General features: G+C 55.2%; 9 protein-coding genes across 9 annotated transcripts; 5 read left to right on the top strand and 4 right to left on the bottom strand.

The window, feature by feature from the left end:
- The first annotated feature begins 187 nt into the window (after window positions 1-187).
- Window positions 188-1,358, top strand: J3D65DRAFT_159630 (uncharacterized protein). The gene has a single exon (XM_066794154.1). It carries the CDS (start codon window positions 533-535, stop codon window positions 1,133-1,135), a length of 603 nt encoding a protein of 200 aa, XP_066650210.1. The 5' UTR covers window positions 188-532; the 3' UTR covers window positions 1,136-1,358.
- J3D65DRAFT_641420 (acyl-CoA dehydrogenase) lies at window positions 1,162-3,228 on the bottom strand. Its single transcript, XM_066801888.1, is given in 6 exon segments — window positions 1,162-1,402; window positions 1,468-1,621; window positions 1,684-2,128; window positions 2,183-2,321; window positions 2,411-2,413; window positions 2,430-3,228. The coding sequence occupies 6 exon segments, from the start codon at window positions 3,054-3,056 to the stop codon at window positions 1,220-1,222; spliced, it is 1,551 nt and encodes a 516-aa protein (XP_066650209.1). The 5' UTR covers window positions 3,057-3,228; the 3' UTR covers window positions 1,162-1,219.
- Window positions 3,229-4,061: 833 nt separating this feature from the next.
- Window positions 4,062-5,721, bottom strand: J3D65DRAFT_561916 (major facilitator superfamily domain-containing protein; the record flags this gene model as incomplete). Its single annotated transcript, XM_066797537.1, has 3 exons — window positions 4,062-5,284; window positions 5,336-5,498; window positions 5,563-5,721. The coding sequence occupies 3 exons, from the start codon at window positions 5,719-5,721 to the stop codon at window positions 4,062-4,064; spliced, it is 1,545 nt and encodes a 514-aa protein (XP_066650208.1).
- Window positions 5,722-6,370: 649 nt separating this feature from the next.
- Window positions 6,371-7,297, top strand: J3D65DRAFT_597617 (uncharacterized protein; the record flags this gene model as incomplete). The annotated part of the gene is made up of 1 exon (XM_066797846.1): window positions 6,371-7,297. The coding sequence occupies one exon, from the start codon at window positions 6,371-6,373 to the stop codon at window positions 7,295-7,297; it is 927 nt and encodes a 308-aa protein (XP_066650207.1).
- Window positions 7,298-7,723: 426 nt separating this feature from the next.
- Window positions 7,724-10,408, top strand: J3D65DRAFT_641411 (fungal-specific transcription factor domain-containing protein). Its single transcript, XM_066801887.1, has 4 exons — window positions 7,724-8,219; window positions 8,265-9,278; window positions 9,324-10,107; window positions 10,158-10,408. The coding sequence occupies exons 1-4, from the start codon at window positions 7,843-7,845 to the stop codon at window positions 10,200-10,202; spliced, it is 2,220 nt and encodes a 739-aa protein (XP_066650206.1). The 5' UTR covers window positions 7,724-7,842; the 3' UTR covers window positions 10,203-10,408.
- On the bottom strand, window positions 10,215-11,775 carry J3D65DRAFT_641410 (uncharacterized protein). Its single transcript, XM_066801886.1, has 2 exons — window positions 11,092-11,775; window positions 10,215-11,017 (listed from the first exon to the last, which is right to left on the bottom strand). The coding sequence occupies exons 1-2, from the start codon at window positions 11,321-11,323 to the stop codon at window positions 10,422-10,424; spliced, it is 828 nt and encodes a 275-aa protein (XP_066650205.1). The 5' UTR covers window positions 11,324-11,775; the 3' UTR covers window positions 10,215-10,421.
- Window positions 11,776-11,956: 181 nt separating this feature from the next.
- Window positions 11,957-13,404, top strand: J3D65DRAFT_641406 (uncharacterized protein). Its single transcript, XM_066801885.1, has 2 exons — window positions 11,957-12,300; window positions 12,353-13,404. Exons 1-2 carry the CDS (start codon window positions 12,133-12,135, stop codon window positions 13,244-13,246), a joined length of 1,062 nt encoding a protein of 353 aa, XP_066650204.1. The 5' UTR covers window positions 11,957-12,132; the 3' UTR covers window positions 13,247-13,404.
- A 1,269-nt stretch (window positions 13,405-14,673) lies between these two features.
- On the top strand, window positions 14,674-15,937 carry J3D65DRAFT_641401 (uncharacterized protein). The gene is made up of 3 exons (XM_066801884.1): window positions 14,674-15,133; window positions 15,205-15,392; window positions 15,445-15,937. Exons 1-3 carry the CDS (start codon window positions 14,713-14,715, stop codon window positions 15,772-15,774), a joined length of 939 nt encoding a protein of 312 aa, XP_066650203.1. The 5' UTR covers window positions 14,674-14,712; the 3' UTR covers window positions 15,775-15,937.
- Window positions 15,822-18,409, bottom strand: J3D65DRAFT_681366 (major facilitator superfamily transporter). The gene is made up of 2 exons (XM_066803732.1): window positions 17,457-18,409; window positions 15,822-17,409 (listed from the first exon to the last, which is right to left on the bottom strand). The coding sequence occupies exons 1-2, from the start codon at window positions 18,109-18,111 to the stop codon at window positions 16,190-16,192; spliced, it is 1,875 nt and encodes a 624-aa protein (XP_066650202.1). The 5' UTR covers window positions 18,112-18,409; the 3' UTR covers window positions 15,822-16,189.
- Window positions 18,410-19,093: the final 684 nt, after the last annotated feature.

Below are 19,093 nucleotides of genomic sequence, written 5' to 3'. Positions count from 1 at the left end.
GGCTCAGGTGGCAGCGAGGTTGATGAAAGCGGAAGGGTGAGGTGTCGAATGGGGATCGAGAGGGAGGCTCGGGCGAGGGCAGGCGGGTATTTGTAGTGGCGTTTGGCGGTGATTAAGCAGGAGGGAGGGTGAAAGGGTGCCGTTGGGTGCGGATGGGATGGGGTTGACGGGTCCGGGTGCTTATGAAGGATGCACTGACCTGCCCTGGGCGATGAGCAGCGCAATGGAAGGCGGTAAGGTAAGGCCAGGGAGTGTCCAGAGTCCAGACTGCTACTGACTGACTGTCCCCTACTGTACTTGGGCGGAGAGCTTGCCGCCGCCTTGGACCATCGCAACACCTCCCGCCCGTTGGTGCCCACTCCACTCATCCATCAGTCGATTCGTCTCTGCCGCCCGCCTCATCTGTCCTGTCCTGTCCCATCCCATCCCATCGTCGCCCGCCACTTGGTTGCTTTACACGCCTCCACGTCGTGTCAGCCGCCGAACTTCATCAATCATCAGCAGGCCATCGGGACCTCTCGACGCGAATCCAATGCCTGCGGCTCTTGATGCGGCCAGGGCTGCGCCGCCGGGCCGCCGCCCTGGCCTCGACCACGGCTCTCCCCTAGGAGTACCACCACCTCTCGTACTACTTTCACTTCTGCTCCTCTCTGTCCATCGACACACATCTCTTCTCCTCCCATGCTCACCCCCCATCTCCAGGTACCTTTTCTCCCCCCGTCGCACGCCCTGTAGACTTTTTGGAACCGGGTCCGCCTCATGCAACCTAATGCGCGACATGCATAGCTACCGTTCGTTCTGCCACCCACACCTGTCCCACCTTGGCGCTGACGTCGCTCGAATCGCCGACTGTCGACATGAAGCTATTCCCTCGGTCTGCATCCTAAGGCGTCGCAACGGACGTATCCACTCCACTCCACCGCCGTCGACCCCATCTCCAACCCGTACCATCCTTTGCTTGACGCAGCCGTCGCGCGACACGGACGCAGGCACGTTGGCTTTCTGTCCGCTGGCCCCCATTCTGCAACGCCTGCACCTGATTCTTGCGCCAACACTCCAACCATCGTCGTGCCACAAAACCCATCATCCCCCTTGGACACACATGATGCCCAAGTCTTGCCGTGCGACGCATTGACTTGTCACGGGTGCACAATCATCTTAGCATCTGTCAATATTTGCCAACATTGAAATCTGTCGCATCCCCGGCCCGCTACATACTCTAAAGCATGGCCTTTGGCATCTCCTTCAACGCCTGCCGCACTCCCAAGTCGGCCAAGATCTCCTCTGTGCCACCCAAAATGGCGTCGAACTTGTGCGTTCGCGAAAACTGTTCCACCAGCTTCCCCATTCCGCTCTGCGTGAGGGCACGGCCGCCGAATATGTTAGCCGCTTCGTCGGCAACCTGGAGTTGAACCGTTAGCGAACCTGTCGACTACACGCTCTGACCTAACCGTCGCATTCTCATACCTCGTGCGTCGTCCGCGTCGCAAACACCTTGAGCAGCGCAATCGGACCGCCGAGGTGTCTAGCCTGCTCCTCGTAACTCATTTGGCACATTTGTTGGGTAATTTGCTCCAGCCATGCTTGGCCGCTCTCGACCAGGGAAATCATTTTGGCAAGCCTGTGTGCTCTCAGTGTCAGCCACAAGAGCTTGGGGACGGGAAAAAGATCGGGGCCACACACTTTTGCCTGATGACTGGCTGCTCGGCAAGCTTCTTGCCAAAGACGATGCGCTGGTTCGACCACTTGAGACACTCTTCGACAATGGTTCGGCTGAAGCGCAGCGCCGCAGCCGCCATGCCCCACCGCTCGTGGTTGAAATTGGACATGATGACTTTGAATCCCTTGTGCTCCTCGCCAAGCAAGTGGTTTACAGGCACCTTGACATTGTCAAACTCGATAAAGGTTGTGGCAGCCGTACTCGAGTACGACGTCTTGATGGGCTTGGTGTCGACATCGTCGCCCTTTTCGACGAGAATGACCGAGAAGCCCTTTTCTGTCCTGCAGCCGACGACAAAATAGTCGCTGAACATGCCATTGGTAATCCACTTTTTGGTCCCGCTGATGATGTAGTGCTTGCCGTCGGCAGTCTTTTTGGCAGTCGTCCGGATGCCGGACACATCGCTGCCTGTGCCACGCGTCAGTGTTTGGCTTCACAGCAATATTGGGTGACGCGACAGACCAGCAAAGGCCTCGGTAATGGCCAGGCAGATCTTCTTCTTTCCCGTCAAGCATTCCTCGGTCACTCTGTCCCTCAATTCCTTGTCCCTCGCCCACTCTTTCACTGCCGTCAACCCAATCACCAAGCCAGCCATGTTGCCCTGATCACGTTAGCACTCGCTCGACATGTTTGACGGGACGTCGTCGTACATCCTGCAGCAAGTCAGCCATCGCTTTCAGAGCCCAACCCATCAGCAAAGCGCGCCTACCTGAAATCCTCTCGCATTATTCCTCGTCATCTCCTGCGACACGATCAAGTCATGAAAATAATCAAACTTATCCCCCTCAACCGCGCCCTCAAGCAGCTTCCGCCCGTGCAAATGGCGCCCGGGCCCCAAGCGCATCGCCAACACATTCGTCGCCGCCATGCGATCAATCAGCTCCTGGCTAATGTGCTTGCCGCTGGCCTCGCACGCCTGCGCCTCGGGCTTGACCCAGCGCTCCACAAACTCGCGCACCTCTCTCCTTAGCCTCTTATGACTGTCGCCATAATACGGCGAGTGGAAAGCCGGCCGCAGCCACATGGGCTCGGCATACGGGACGGGGCTCAGCTCGCCGACGCCGACGTCGACGACCTCGGGCGTCTCGCCCTCGACGGTGCCGATGCACAGGTCGTCGAATTGCGACAGCACTTCGTGCCGGTGCAGGTTGTAGAAAGCCGTCGTCGCGTCCGTGCCGGCCACTTGCTGCAGCACGATTGAGCCGCCTGGGTGCGCGTCGGCGAAGTCGCTGAGGTCGTAGACGCGGTGGTCAATGATTGTCCAGAGGTCCGACAAGCTGTTGTGCGCGCTGACGGCCGCGCGCGTGTGCGTTGTGCTGGGCGTTGCGGGTGCCATGGTGGTGGTGGTGGTGGTGGTGGTAGTGCGCTTGGTGCTTGCTGGGGAGCGTTGGGAGCTTTAGAGGTTGGTGAGGTACCTCTGGAGGTCTGTGGGGTCGTCTGCTGGTTGGGTGCTGCACTATACAAATCGCAGCAGTCCAGCGCTCTCGTCGTCGTCGTCGTCGTCGTCGTCGTCTTCGTCGCAGCAGTCTCAATCGCAGTCGTGGGCGCAAGCATCGCCGGATTGCACACATCCACCCACCAAACGACGAGTGCCGCCCATCTTGTTTACATCGCGCGCCGCGCCATTGGGCACATCCATGGCCGGCGGCCACAAAAAGGTGGATAGTAATCCGGGTAGCTCCCGCCCGTTCTCCGCTGCGGGGTGCCCCCCTGGTCCACTCTGCTCGTAGCCGAGGCTTGCTGCTTGCTGCGCGCTGCGCGCTGCGAGATGGTTGGTGCGCTGAGCCAGTTTTTCTTTCGACGCTCGCGCTACTACTTCTTCTTCGGTTCCTTTCTTTTTTTGCGGGTGGTGTGGAGAATTGGGGTGCTTCGTTTGAGCTGTGTAAGAGCTTTTCCGTTCGACGGGCATTTTTTCGCTGGTAGACGCATGGGAGTAGTAGCACCCCCATGCTGACCTTCGACCGTTGTCCAACAGCATTCAACAGTCGCGGCGGAAAAGCTTCTTTCGCGTCGCTGCGCGTGTTTAGTAAACCATGACTTACATGCTTCGGCCAGCGACGCCTTTATTCTTCTTTCTTGTCTTTTGCTTTTCACTTTCTTGGGACTGGAGCATGTGAATGCGCGCGTGGAATACCTGCCCCTTGCGTCTAGCGAGAGGAATCAGAGCGGGAGAGGAATGCTGCGGCCTCGCGACGGAGCAGTGGAGAGATGACAGCCCAGGCATCGTGCTGGAACGAGTCTCAAGTTTTGACTGAGGCCATCGAGAAGCTTGCATGGCATCTTCAACTGGATCATGCGGATATGGAGTGCGGCAGTATTCTCCATTCGCTACTACCCCTGTTCACAGTGCATACATGAAGAGAGGACTCTTCTCGCCCATCTGCCGCAGCTCTTCCGCTGTGAATGCGCGATGAATTTCTTCCTCCGATATCGCGGCCTTCTTGCGATTCGCTCTCTTCAGCAACAGCTCCAGGCACGTGGCTGCGATGATACCAGCTCCACCGAAAGCGAGCGACGTGCCGTAGCCAGTCGGGTAGCGCGGCGCCTCCTTGTCGAGGTAGATGTACGAGCCGACGAGCCCGCCAACGTTGCCCGTGCACACGAGCAGTCCGATGCTGACGGAGCGCTTGGCCGGGTCGGGCGTGTTGGCGACGTTCCACGCGTTGACGCTGGGCAGGACGGGATACATGCCAAAGCACGCCAGACACACTGCAAAGTAGCAGACGGCGACGTTGTCCTTGATGTCGCCCGACATGGCAAAGAGGATGACGAAGGCTGTGATGATGCAGAGCTGCGGGCCGACGAGGAAGGGGTAGCGCCACGACGTGCGGTCCGCAAAGATGGCGAAGCCGAACGCGGAGACGGCGCCGATTGCGTACGGGGGGATGGTCATGAGTTGCGCGGCCGAGTTGGCGTAGCCCATGCCCGTCAGAATCGAGGGCATGGTGAACTTCATGGCGTAGTTTGGAACGGCGTTGGACCAGCTGGCGAAGGTGAGGAGGTAGATCTTGCAGTCGAACAAGATGTCCCTGAAGATTTTCAAGTTGAAGTGGCCGCCGTCACTCTCCTTGTATTCGCTCGGCATCTGGGCGCGTCGGCTGATTTGACGAAGCTCCAGGTACCGGATCTCTTCGGCGTCAAGCCACCCAGAAGACAGCGCCGGAGTGTCGCAGAGCAGGAAGAAGCACATGACGGCAACGGCGACGGTGAAGATGCCCTCGATGATGAAGATCCAGCGCCAACCACGCAGACCAGCCACGCCGGACATGTTGGCAATGGCGAAAGCCAGCAAGCCAGAGAATGCGCCTCCGGTGGCAGCGGACGTGTAAAGCAGCGCTATTCGGACTTGCGTCTCGTTGGGAAGGTACCAGTTTGAGATGATCAGAATCGCGCCGGGCAAGAAACCGGCCTCGAAGATGCCGAGGAGAAACCTGATTGCCAAAAGCCCTGCGTAGTTTTGCACGATGCCGGTGAGTGTCATGATGGTGCCCCAAGCGAGGACGATTGATCCGATGTATATTGACGGTCGAGCGAACTTGTACAGGATCATGTTGGATGGAACCTCTGCCACAGACGCTGTCAGAAGTCATCAATTCGTAAAGTTGCCAAACTTACCACAAAGGATAAAGGGAATGAAGAAGATGGCCACAACGATGTTGTATTCGAGACCTCTCAGATGCAAGTCCTCGGTCATGCCTTCGATTTTGGCATTCCCGATGTTGGTCTTGTCAATGTAGGCGACAAGATACAAGAGCGTCAGCATGGGCATCAATCGTAACTGCAACAGGTCAGTCGTCAATTCTCCCCGCAAAGGTCAGTTGTCTTCCGATACGTACGTCCACCTTTCTGAGGATCTTCTTTCTCTTCTCGTCAGGAAAGTTGTTGAGGAAGTCGAAATCTTCTTGAGTGATGCCATTAGGACTAGCAGTCTGTTGGTACGAGTAGTCGACCTTCTCAGTGTGGAAATTCTCGACATCTGCTGACTTTGAGTCGCCCGTCATATTTGCCCAGGTACAAGATATTTTACAGAGATGTCAAGTGATTTTTTGGATAGATTGAGCACCACGACTGCAAGATATTTATATCTCCATGGAAAAAGTTGAGATCATTCAACCTCCTCTTCTGATCTGACGTTACCCCGGATTTTCTGGGGGATTCGTGGGGTTGTGGAGAAACAAGCTTTTCTCTCCAGAGACACGTCTAAAAACCAAGGCAAACACCCGAGAGTCAAGGTTAGTCCAGTGGAGTCCAGTGGATCGAAGCCAATCATCAAAGCGCGCGGGGGAAGCCCTCCGGTGGCAGATACTCAGCGAGGTAATCCGGGAATCCGGTGTATTTTCCCGATCTCATGCTCCGGATTTAGACAGGGCCAAACAAATCACCCACTTCACCCCTGAAGATTACTTCTGGTTCCACTTCAACGTGGCCGGAATCCGGGGGAATCCGGATTTCTGCTCGCCTGGACTGGGGATGTCCGTCTCCGGATCTGTCGCGAACTTCAGATGCGGAGACGCGAAAGAAGCAGACTGCTAATGATGTCTGACTTAAAAGAAACAGTGCCATACCTCTGCTGAACACTTTGTCAGAACATCATCAACTCGACTTCTCTCCAGTCCCGAAGCATCGCAAACTACTTCTACGACACTCATCATGTCTTTCGATCTCAAGGGCCTTATTCCCGCACCTGTCACCCCATTCACCAAGGATGGCAGAGTCGACTATGATGCTATCCAGCGCCTTGGTTCTTGGCTCGGCAGTATTAAGGGTGTCAAGGGTTTGGTGGTACTCGGCCACGCTGGTGAAGGTACCTTCCTCACTCAAGCCGAGCAAGTCGAAACCATCAAGGCCTTTGTCAAGTCTGTCGACAACCGCATTCCAATCATTGCTGGAATCACTGGCGAGGGAACTGAAGTCGCAGCGTACGAGGCGAAGCGCGCGAAGGAGGCCGGTGCCCAGGCTGGCCTTCTCTACCCATCTCACGGCTGGCTACGCTTCGGTTATCAGCCCGGTGCTCCCCAGGACCGCTACAAGACCGTCTACGAGGTCTCCAAGCTTCCCCTCATTCTCTTCCAGTACCCCGACAACACAGAGGCCAACTACAACCTGCAGACACTTCTCGACATTGCTGCACTCCCCGGCGTCATTGCAATGAAGAATGGTGTTCGTAATATGCGCCGCTGGGACACCGAGATCCCCGTCTTCCGCAAGGAGCGCCCAAACGTCCCCGTGCTGACCTGCCACGACGAATACCTCCTTCACACTGCTTTCGACGTTGACGGTATGCTTGTCGGATACGGCAACATTGCCCCTGAGGAACTCCTGCAGCTCATCGAAGCTGGCAAGGCTGGAGACTATAAGCGGGCGCGTCAAATCCACGACCAGCTCTTGCCTCTGACTAAAGCTGTCTACCACCGTGGCTCGCATATGGAGGGTACCGTTGCCTTGAAGCACGTCCTCGTCGCACGTGGAATCCTCGAGCACGCCACAGTTCGATCTCCATTGGTGCCCCTCGGAGACGGAGCTGAAGAGGAGATCTACGCGGCTGTTTCTGCGTCACAACTGTCAAAGGTTGCATGAAATCTGTCGTGATGGACGAAGACAAGTGCGGAAACAAAGAAAACAAGAGAAACTATTGTTCGATTTCTACCGCAGAGTAGTTTCAGACCTAGGAGGAACAAACGACCAAACAAGACGCGCAGGTTCAGGAGGAGGCCAGCATTCTTCTGTAGCTTGATTTTACTGTAATGGGATCGGTAGACAATTGTTGTACAGTAACAACTTCGCTCCAAATTCATTGCTGCCCTTTTCCCTGATCCATGTTTCCGGGCATCGTCGGCACACATCAGGCCTCCTCAGTTGCCTCTGCCTCTGCTTCTGTCAGCCCGACTGGACGGAATACGGATTGGCTGAATTTTGTTCCCCGCATATTACCATTTGCAGGAAGTGCTGGCCGCTATTACGCCACGGATTCCCACTTTCGTAATCCGACCCCTCTTTCCCGCTAAAATCACGACAACGCTCTTGTCAGAGGCCCATAATCCGGACACGTTCACCCTCCACCTCTCGGATTCCTGGGAGTCTTTTCCCCTCGCTAGCTCTCCAGCATCGTCCACGGCCCCCAAATGACGGACCAAGACGCCCGAGATCAGATTGCTGTCGAGCCAGCGACCCCAGCTTCGAGGATGTTGCTGTCGGCCAGTCAAAGTCATAGGGCCCCAACCAACCGGAAGCGCCGCTCGGATTCCCGAGCCAAAAATCCGGAGAACCGACAAAAGGCGCCCAAGGTTAGTCGCGCTTGCGACCATTGCAAGACCAAAAAGCTCAAATGTTCTGGGACGATTCCGTGCAACATCTGCACGAGGAAGAGTTTGGACTGTCTGTACGATGCGCAATACAGACGCGGTCGGCCACCCACGCCGCCTGCTGCTCTCTGTGGTAGCAGAGGAAGCAATGACGGCATCCACGACCCTCCTGTACCATCCACTCATCGGCTGGAAAAGTCAGTTGTTCCAAATCATCATCAATCAAACTCTGACGCTTCAAGCGGCGAAAATCGGAAACAGAAGACACCGACTGTACTATTGATGACCGAAAACAGTCCCGTACGGCAGTCAGGGGCAGCAACCTCACGGTCATCACCAGCTCTAGGTGCTGCTGAGATTGAAGGACAGATTGTTGATCCCACATCAAACTTGAGCTTCATCCACCGAGCCTGGAGACGGTTGGCGTTGCAAAAGCAACACGCTGTGCCAAATGTCTTGACAGGCACGGAACACTTTCAACCACTCATGTCCGCAGGTGACAAGCCCTTCCTTTCGGGAAACAGCTACGGCTCCCTTTTTCTTGATCCGCAATCTTTTACTGATCTGTTCAACTTCTACTTCGAGAACTGCGTCATCACCTATCGCTTTCTGAACCAGTCATTCTGTTCCACTTGGCTCCAAACTGTCATACACAACTGCCGTAACAGTTTGCCACTCTTTAGCAACATTGATCATGCGAAGGCGGCCATTGTGGTCAACATCCTGGCCATTGCTAGTTTGAGAAAGCACAAAGCCTCTGTCGTTTCCTCCGAGACCACCAGAAATGACTCCTTCATCCTGCAGCAGAGCGAAGATTTCTTCAATGCTTCTCTTCAACTCACATCAATAGAGACTGGCCTGCCCCGTCTCGAATCTGCGCAAGCCCGCATTTTGCAAGTCCTCTACCTCCTCCAGACTTCTCGCATGAATCAAGCCTGGCACGTTTTCGGTTGCACCGTCCCTATTGTCTTGGCCATCAGTCTGCATCGCAAGTCGATTCGCAGCCGACCGGGGGGCACGCGGACTCCCAACGCGGACTACATCACGACCGAATTCCGCAAGAGGACGTTTTGGGTGGTGTATACCATCGACAAGTATCTCGCCATTGTTTTTGGTAGACCGCGTTTCTATCACAATGACGACGTTGATCAGGATTTTCCAGATCGAGTCAACGATGAAGATATGACTCCAGACGGGCCGTCCGATGCTGAACCCACGATGGACTACCACGTTGATTCACTGATATTCCATGCCAAGTAAGGGTTCCAATAAACAAAATGCGCTTCACTGACCTTGAACAGAGTCGCCAAGATCATTGACAACATCTCCCGGGAGATCTACTCTGCGAAGCCCCTGAGCAACCTTGAGAGACTGGAAGCTGTCCAGGGGTTCAACCATCAACTGCAGGAGTGGCGCAAAGAATTGCCACCTCATCTCGGAGCAGTCAGACCATCGAGTTTGAATGCGTCGTTCAGCCGTCAAGCGACGGCGTTGAAGCTGGCCTATTGCCACGCCATCATGCATGCCAATAGACCATTTCTGCTCGACCAACCAAGCAATTGCGACTCTGACGCATTGCAAGAATGCGTATCCGAGTGTGTTGGTGCTGCAAGAGTTGCTCTCGAGACCATCAATCGCATGTTCATCAACATGAAAGTGCCGTACGGCGCATTGTGGTGGACGCCATACGTCACCTTCTGCGCCCTGGCGGTGGTGTACGTACTGGAGATTCAGCAGAAATCATTCGCGACCGGAAGCCAGAAAGACTCGACACTCTTCTCCCTCGCTGAGAAATGTCAGTCTCATCTCACTCGAACCCTGCCGTCCGAGTCGCCGAGTCGGAGATACGCAATCATTATCGAAGAGCTGCGTTTGGAGGCAGTCAGTAATGGTGGGCAGGACTCCCTGCGTGCTGATGCGACGGAGAGTGAAGAAATGAACCACGAATCGAATGGACGCGAAATGACTGAGCAATTGAACGGCGGCTTTCACGCCATGTTTGATGGACCAACGGATGCGTATGCCTCGGCATCGAACCCTATTGGTCAGTGGCAAGCGAGTGACTGGCTTGATCTAGATTTCTCTGTAAGCTGCCTTAAAGAGGCGCGAATTGAACAAGAACTGACCAGGTGCAGGCGTTTGGTCTATCGCCAGATGTTGAATGTTTTATGAGCTCTTAGTTGGCTTTCGACGTCGCAATGACTTGGTAAGAAAAGGAAATTACGCCGCAAAAGGGCTCGGATTTGCATATTCAAAAGTCTTCATGACAGAATTTGGTGTCCTGCTTGTGTTGACAGGCCGCACATTGGGCGAAACGTTATTTGTACACTTCTTTTCACATGTTCCAGTCCAATGTGATCGCACACATCCCACAGGAATTCTGAGAATTTGCCGTAATGTCAGAAGAAATTGCCAGAGCCTGTCCGCGACTGCTCTCTGAGCTTCGGCGTTGACGACATTTCTGCCGGCCTGTGATTTGGATCCAGCTCCATCGGAACAGCCCTATCGTTCAGCTCGAAACCGTAGAAGGGGCTTTTGATGTCTTCCGGCTTGCGTTCATCCAGCTGAATGTGTTGCTGTTGCTGTCGCCTTTGCCGTCTGCGCATCAGCATCCAGACAACTGCCGTCATCAGACCGACCCCGGCAGCACCAACGGCAATCCCGATACCGATTCCTGCGCCTTCTGACAGCCGATGTTTTGGACAGATGCTTGCTGATGCGGTGACGACTGAGAAAATGGTCGTCGTGGCCGTCACTTTCTGACCGGCGCTCAGGGTGCTTGTTACTGTCTGGACACCGCAGGCTGTTCCGATGGCGCTGGGAACCCATGTTACAGCGGGCGTAGCCTTCGAGTTGGTGATGTCGAGGGCACCGCTGTCAATGTAGTCACTCGTGTCTGCGGAGTTGACGTATTGAAAATGACACGGGCCGGTCCAACTGGTGTTCACAGTGAAGACGTGATGGCCATCGCCGGAAAGGCCGTCAATCTCTTCAACTGAAAGTTTGTGTTTGTGGTTAGCCAGTGATTATTTTGGCTGGCAGGACATTTGTGCGCTCGGACGAACTTACGTAGTGCCTGATTGCACCAGTGATTCAGGCTTGCCTGCGCTGTGTGCGATTTCCATGTCACATTGACCGTGTCACCATTGTGGACAGTGGGTATTGAAGCAGCAAGAAGCGGGAAAGAGAAGTAGTTGGAGTTTTCCGAGCTCGCAGGGTAGGTGAATAGAAAGAGAAGGACAAGTAAAATGGTAGGGCCCGCTCGAGGGCTACCACATGAGCATGAGCGATACTGCCCCATGATGAAGGGGACAAGAGAAAGCCAGAGAAACAGCTTGCAACCTGGTACCCAGGGATCACAGAAATCTATGAGTGCTGGTCAAGGATTCCATGTTGTATTTGATGCACGTCTAAGCGCGCTGAATGCCACCGCGCCGCAATCGCGAATGGAAAGCATCAAGCGAGCTTTTGCACTTGCGTGCGGAAGGATTTGGGCCCATGTTCGCCACATCTGCTCATTGGTATCTTAGCCGCCAAATGGCCCTTTCCGTGTGATTACCGCTCCCACTTCGCCGCGATGATAAACGAGAGTGTGTTTGAATGAAGGAATTCTTGCCCGTGGAGTGGAAGCCGGCTCGGCGGAAAGTTGTGCAAGTGGGCCCAAGAATAGTTTCGGGCGATACTCAAGGCGGGTGGAGTGAGTTGCGAATGCCAAAGAAGTTCAAATCGACCTGAGCGTTGTTTGTTGATAACGCGAGAGGGTTGAGGTCGAGGCACAGGGCAACGACAGCAATGGGGCAGACAGAAGGCGGTCAGTCTTTCTGCCACTCCTGCGGCTCTGCGGATTCCAGTGACGTGATTGGTCCATGAAGCCGGAGATCAAGCGCCCGACTGAGGTCGGCCGTCCGGGCCCAACAGCCGATGCGGCGCAGGTTTTCAAGTCACAAGCAGGCGATTGGGCGACTCGACGTGGATTTACTGGAGAAGACCTGATAATGGACAAGCGATCGTGTCCGCGCGCTTCGGCGCCTGCGCGCCCCAGTCACCTCTTTAACATGGACTTTCCAGTCCCCAGACGGTCTTTGCTAGGCCGTCCCGTCGATTTCCATCATGGATCACCCCAGACTCTCACGCCCGTTCATTCTCAAACTAACTGTTTCCATCATCGTCCTAGTGCTTCTTTTACAATATTGGCTGCTTCAGGCCTCGTGGTATAGAGATTACCAGAACACTCAAAGCATTTCGCTGCATCAGCTGGCCGGCAACGCGACACTGGGAGTAGGGTGTCCCCCCACTCACCGCGCTTGTGTCACCGCTAATCCAGTCCCAGTTCGGTGCCATATTAGCCGTGACACCACACTCGCCGCCAGAAAGGACCTCATGGCGCAAAGCGGGCATGCAGCAGGCAGCCTCTTTCAACGGACTCGACATTGGATATCCACGGCAACCGCAGTGGAACGAGTCCGATACTGAACGCCTTGCCGCAAACAGCCCGGATGGAGAGCCGAAAGGTGGCGCCGCAAAGGCCTGGCTAGGTCACTTGTACACACTGCAGCAGGCAACAGAGCACCGGACCGCGCTCATCTTCGAGGACGATGTTGATTGGGACGTGGCAATCCGCGAGCAAAGCGTTGCAGTTGCCGAGGCCATTTGGGACTTGACCCATCCCCACGATGACGAACAAGACAAGGTCTTGAATGAAGAATCCGACGCACCATACGGTCTCTCCTGGGACGTGCTTTGGCTGGGACATTGCGGCAGCTCGCTCCCCAGGGAGGACGACGAAGCAGCACAGATTACGAGCTTCACAGACACGACCCTGCCGCCAATCGTCAAAACATCGATCCCGCAACTCATTGAAAACCCAACGCACCAACGCTACGTGTATCGCACAGGCTCCCCAATCTGCTCTTTCGCGTACGCCGTGACGCAAGCAGCCGCGCGGTCGATCGTCGAGCGCGCGTCGGCGGGCCAGGCAGTGGCCTTTGACGTGTGGATGCACTTTGCGTGCGAGCGCGGAGAGCTGCGCTGCTATGCTGTCAACCCGGAACTCTTCCACCAGCACGAGATGGCCGGGCCCCATGATAGCATCATCAACGGGGTCGACCAAGGAACCGTGGTGGAAGCACGCCGGACTATGAATATTCGGTACAGCGCGAGGTGCAACGCCGATTTGGGGGGCAGCATGGAGCAGCCGGTGACGTGCTCTGGCGAGCCGGCATGAGAAGGTGAGGTGGTAAAGATGTGGAGATCCGGGAAGGTAAATATCACTCATGATGCAAGATACCCGTTTGTAGATACCCTGGCATTGTCTGGCCTCATTGGCTCAGATAAGACAGAATTAATGTATAAATCAGCCAATTTTGCACAAGAAAACTCGACTTCTGGGATAATGGACCGCAGAGTCCCATTTGAGATTATTCCATCCTGCTCTGGTAGATCTACAACAGATACTTTCTTTTCCGCAATGAAGAGGGCATCCACTACTGAGTTTCTACCAGCAAATCTGACAGGATACTTCCTCGACAATGATGCCTATCTCTTCCCGGATCTGCAGTGCCCACTCTCCACGTTTCGTGCCGTCCCGGCCGCTGGGGCGAGTGAGCAAGTGCGGAGACAGGACCTGCTCTACCCCACGAAACCTCATGCAGGGACTACCCCGCAACAAGCTTGCCGTCAGAACCGAGATGCAGCACTGCATTTGGACGACCAGCAGAGCGAAGATTCAATCCTGTCCTTTGAACAATACTCAAGAGACGTTGAGCTTTCACTGCTCGCCATCATGCCATTCCTCGCCTCCGAACACTTGCCTATCCCGGACCAAGACATCCTATCGTGGTCCTTGGACAAGCCGCATTATGACTTGGATAGATCGGTGAGCTCAGGCGAGCTGTACGTAGTGGGGTGTGCTGATACATATTCGAGGTGTTCATTGATGCGGCGAAGCCGTCGCGGACGATCAGTGCCAGACAGGCTCGCGGTCTGATTGAGAAGCTGATCGCTGGCTTCAAGGCGGCTGGCGTCAAGAAGGGGTATTGCGTTTGCATGCATGCCTTTAACGATGTGTGTTTCCTGCATGTTGTTTCGCGTTGTCATTCTCTCTACATGTACCTTTGCTGCTGCTCTGTCACTGCTTGTTTCTACCGAAGCTGGGTACCTCAATTTGATACTGATACTACAATACAGGTCTTCTATTCGATGGCTTTCCTTGGAGTCATTGGAGCAGGAGGTGTGTTTGCTGGCACGAATCCTTCCTACACGCCCTACGAGCTCGCCCACGCAATCCGCACCGCCGACGTCGAATACCTGCTCGTTGAGCCCTCCCTGCTTCCAAACGCAATATCTGCTGCGGAAATTACCTCACTGCCCCTATCGCGCATCATGGTCTTCAACCCACCAGACAGCGACGCCGCAACACAAAGCTCGCCACTGCAGTCACAGCATGCCCTTCACGACTGGCAATGGCTCCTTTCACACGGCTCCAGCGACTGGCACCGCTTCTCCGACCACGCAACAGCCACCTCAACAGCGGCAACCCGCCTCTTCAGCAGCGGCACCACTGGGCTCCCCAAAGCGCTCAACCTCACGCACCACAACCTGATCGCGCAGCACACGCTCGTCATGGAGCACCCACTCCACGCACCACGGCGGCGCGCCGCCTACACCGTGCGCCGGTTGCTCTGCACGCCCATGTTCCACGTGAGCCAAGTGTGTCGAACGCACGCGACGCCGCTGCGCAGCGGCGACGTCAGCGTCGTGATGCGGCGCTTCGAGGTCGGCGCGTGGCTGCGCAACATCGACCGCTTCGCCATCACTGAGGTCAACACCGTGCCCATGATGGTCAACGCCGTCGTCAATTCGGACCTGCCGGGGCGCCCTGGCCACAGCCTGGCCAGCCTGTGCAATACGTGGTGTGGCGCGGCGCCGCTGAGGCGCGAGCAGCAGGCGCGTTTTCGTGCGCTGCTGAGGGAAGATTGTCCGTTCAATCAGGTGTGGGGCATGAGCGAGACGAGTGGGATTGCGACGATGCTGTACTGGCCCGAGGAAGATCGCACTGGTGGCGTTGGGCGCAACATTCCGAACCTGGACGCGAAGATCGTGGATGATGCTGGTGAGCTTTTCTTTGGAGCGAGGGAGTGCTGTAGACTTGAAGAAGCACAAGCGCTGAACCTTTCCACTCAGGAAACGACATCTCGGCCTTCAACACCCGCGGCGAGCTCTGCGTGCGCGGTCCGATCATCATCCGCGGCTACCACCGTAACGATGAAGCAAATGCGCGAGACTTTGACGCCGAAGGCTACTTCCATACGGGCGACGTCGCGTACCGCGATGCGCAAACCGAGTCTTGGTACATTGTTGACCGGAAGAAGGCGAGCACAGCTCCAGCGCTGACAGTGCCATCAAAGCTAATTGTGCACATAGGAGCTTATAAAAGTCCGCGGTTTCCAAGTGGCGCCGGCAGAGATAGAAGGCGTGCTGCTCAGCCACCCTGCGATTGCAGAGGCAGCCGTCATTGGCGTCGTGCTGACGAGAGACGGGTCCGAGTTGCCGCGCGCATATGTCGTGAGAAACCAGGGCGCCAAGTTGTCGGAGAAAGAAGTGTTCGATCATGTCGCGGAGAGGCTGGCGAAATACAAGAAATTAGAGGGCGGCGTGAAGGTGGTCGATTCTATCCCCAAGAACGCAGGTGGCAAGACTTTGAAAAATCAACTGCGAGAGCAAACGAAGAGGGAGCTGGGTGTTAAACTGTAGAATGTGAGTAGACGAAGTGTGTCTGGAATGAGGAAAAAAAGAATTGTTGAAGATGGAAGAGCGTGAAAATTACGTCTATTAAATTAGTACTAAAAAGAAATGAAAAGAGTCTGGATGACAGATCAAGCCATGAAATCCTCCCGTTCTTCGTTGGTCATGTTGGTCTCAATTTTCTCCGGGCTCATCAATAGGAGCACCGCCTTTTGCGATTCGTCTGCTGGAAAATATGACTGGCCATACCAGGGCTTTGAATCCTCCGTCTATTGGTTGGCCATGGTCTCAATTTCTCCTGGACCCGTGATTGAGTGCGCCTGGTTTGCGATTCGTCCGTGATTGGTCTGGAAAATGCGGCCGTAAGATGCGTTGCCTGATGCTGAAGTCTTTTTGTGTCCATAGTCCTCGAACCGTGGTCCGATCACACCTCTCTCGAGACAGCGTACTTGCTGTTGCGCCGGATTATGTATCCATACTTGTAAAAGATGTACGGGATCGGGACCAGCAGAGTGGAGATGCAAGCAAGAATTGTGCATGTGTAATGCGTGCCCAAGTTCTCGTAGAAGGGAATGCCGACGACCGTCATTCCACCCGCTACGACATATCTCACCAGCGACACAAATGTCAGCGCCGAGGCACTGTACACTTCGTACGAGTCGATGATGTACATGTACGCTGTGATGAAGATTCCTGTGATGCCGAAGCCAAAGACAAAGGAGGCGATGATGGGAGACCAGATGGAGATGTTCGGGTATGCGGTCCAGCCCATCCAGAACAGAGAAATCGGAATGGCGGGAGCGGCTCCAAGCATGCAGAACCAGAGGCGAACTTCTGGGTTGAACATCTTCTCTCCCTTTGTGCGCGCGCGCTCGAGCTCGTTGACAGTCATGCGGTAAATGGGCGGAATGAGGAAGCCGACCGAGAGGACACCCAAGAACATGGCGACGAAGATTACATTCGTGAGTCCTTGGGAGATGCCGTACGTTTCCTGAAAAATGTAGGTGTAGCCGTCCAAGAAGGTGAAAAGGACAATGTAGACGACCGTGAGGTAGAGAGTCATCGACATGACAATTGGCTCCGTCAACATGAGGAAGGGTCGAGTCATGGCGACTTTGAGGCGGGAGAAGAGCGTCGAGTCCACAATCTCATGCTCGGCGCGGAAGCGGTCGTCTCCAGTAATCTGGCGTAAGTGTGCGGCCTTCCAGGTCAGCAGCAAAGGGCCGTATGTCTCGGGCATTGCCGCTATGCAAATGACCAAGACCAAACCGGCCATGATCAGGCAGACCCACTCAGTCCACCTCCAGCTAATCGCAGACGAGGGTCCGATGTAGCTGCCAATGACTGGGGCGAGGATGGGTCCAATGAAAGCAGAAAGTGCGTAGAGAGGAAATCCATAAGTTTTCTCCAGCGGATTGTAGAGATCGGAGATGGATCCACCCGAACAGACCAAGGGAGTCGAAGCACAAAAACCGGCCAGAAAGCGGAAAGCAATCTGCGCGCCAATATTTGGGGCAAGACCTGAAGCCATGATCCAAATCATGAAGATGAATAGAGACCCCATGTAGACGGCATTGCGACCAAAGGTCTCTGAAAAGGGGCCTGCGATCAGCGAGCCAAGGCCGAAGCCAACCAAGTAGATGCCTTTCGACCCGTCAGTCAAGATCTGCACATGCACTAATTGATCTAACCTGTCGCAAGAGACTCTACAACTTCGCTAACACCGAATTCCTCGGCTGCTTGTGGTAGGATGGTCGAATCGATCGCGGAGGCGGCAGTCACGACAAAGGCAATGGCCGAAATCTGCAGAGTAACCCCCGTTCGTTTGAAGTGGCTCCAGTTTCGTGGCCATGTGGGATCAAGCTCGCCCTCCCAGCCGACGACAAAAACCTTGCCGCCGGCGCCTTCGTGCGTCTGCCTGTCGCGCGCGTGGATTCCCGTAAGCGTGTGGCCGAGTGCGGCCCTGGCCGTGTATTGCGTCTGTACAGTGGTTGCCGTATGGTGCCGCTCTATCTCAACTGGCTGGATCTCAGCTAAATCCGAAGAATTGGTGGAGGCGGACGACCCGTGGGCTGGCGACGAATCGAGTGACTCGGCCTTTTCAACCTGATTTTCGTTTTCATTCACCTGATCCCCACTCTCAATATCCTTGTCACTTGATGCCTTGTCGTCTTCCTCCCTTGGCTCCTCGCCTTCATGCGGGTCCTTTTCGGAGCTTGAAGAGCGCGGCACGAGGTTCTCAGCCGGTTGCGGCTTGATGGTGACCAGCTGAGCCTTTTCCAGGTCGCGCTGGATTTGTGCCTGTGCCGCAAGGCCAATGCGGCGGAACTGAAGGTACGATTGCATGACGAGGTTCCAATGTTGAACGAAGAGGAAGGACTAGTGAGGAGAAGAGGAGAGACGGATTGCGGAGAGATATGAATCAAAGATAAACGGCACAGACAGTCCAATGGATGGCCACATTGGTAAGCGTGACGTTGCGCAACCAGAAAATTGCAGCTCAGGGATCGCAAGTTGCCGACGGCTTCTGTACGTCGGAATGCCATCCTGGCGAACGGCCCACCGCGCCCCACAAGGCGATGGATTTCATTCGGCCGCCAAAGTTGATCTTCAAAGGTGCGTTGTTGTTCCCGCTCTTGGCCCCCAGAAAGAATTTGTTCCCGGGGAGGCGAGACCCACAGGGCGTGGCAACGACTTTTGACCTTCGCTTACCCTGCGCTAGTCCTCGACCGGAAACCTAACCGACGCCCTTTGACCTCTCACCTCACTCCTCGTCCTTCTCACGACATGGCTCACAAACGGCTCTGCTTCCATCGACCTTCGTCAGCGGCATCTACGACAACTTCAAAGCAATCTGGATGGTTACCGGTGTCTGACTTCTTGGCCTCAACACTTGGCTGCTTGGCTGCTGCACAAACACCACGACACGATGACATGTCGGCTTCCGACTTCATCACGCACCACCGAACAAAGTTACCCGAAACAAGTCGATCGAAGCCGGGGCCTGAGAGGGATTCATGGCATTGCGTCTGGAAGCCCGCTCACAGATTACTTCGCCAGGCTTGAGTCACAGAATAGCAATTTCGCGCTTCTATGCAACCGTTGTCAATTTCGGTGCTATATCTCCATGGAACCATTCCATTCTGAATTCCAGAGTGACTGCAAGCGTGCAGATGTTGACTCAGAGTTCGAGTCGAAAGATGGTGTTCTTCAGCGCATCAGGTCATCCGGAGCATGTGCTCCCATCTCCTTCCCGTGGCCGCCGTTGGCGCCGACGCCCTGTGACTTGCAGCCAGGGCGTTGAAGCAACGCTATCTGCCAGCTCTCA

Source organism: Phyllosticta citribraziliensis (genome assembly GCF_038025025.1).
Source record: "Phyllosticta citribraziliensis strain CPC 17464 chromosome Unknown J3D65scaffold_15, whole genome shotgun sequence".
Lineage (NCBI taxonomy): Eukaryota > Fungi > Ascomycota > Dothideomycetes > Botryosphaeriales > Phyllostictaceae > Phyllosticta > Phyllosticta citribraziliensis.
Note: the sequence above shows the minus strand (reverse complement) of the source record. Positions and strands in the feature narration are given on the sequence as shown.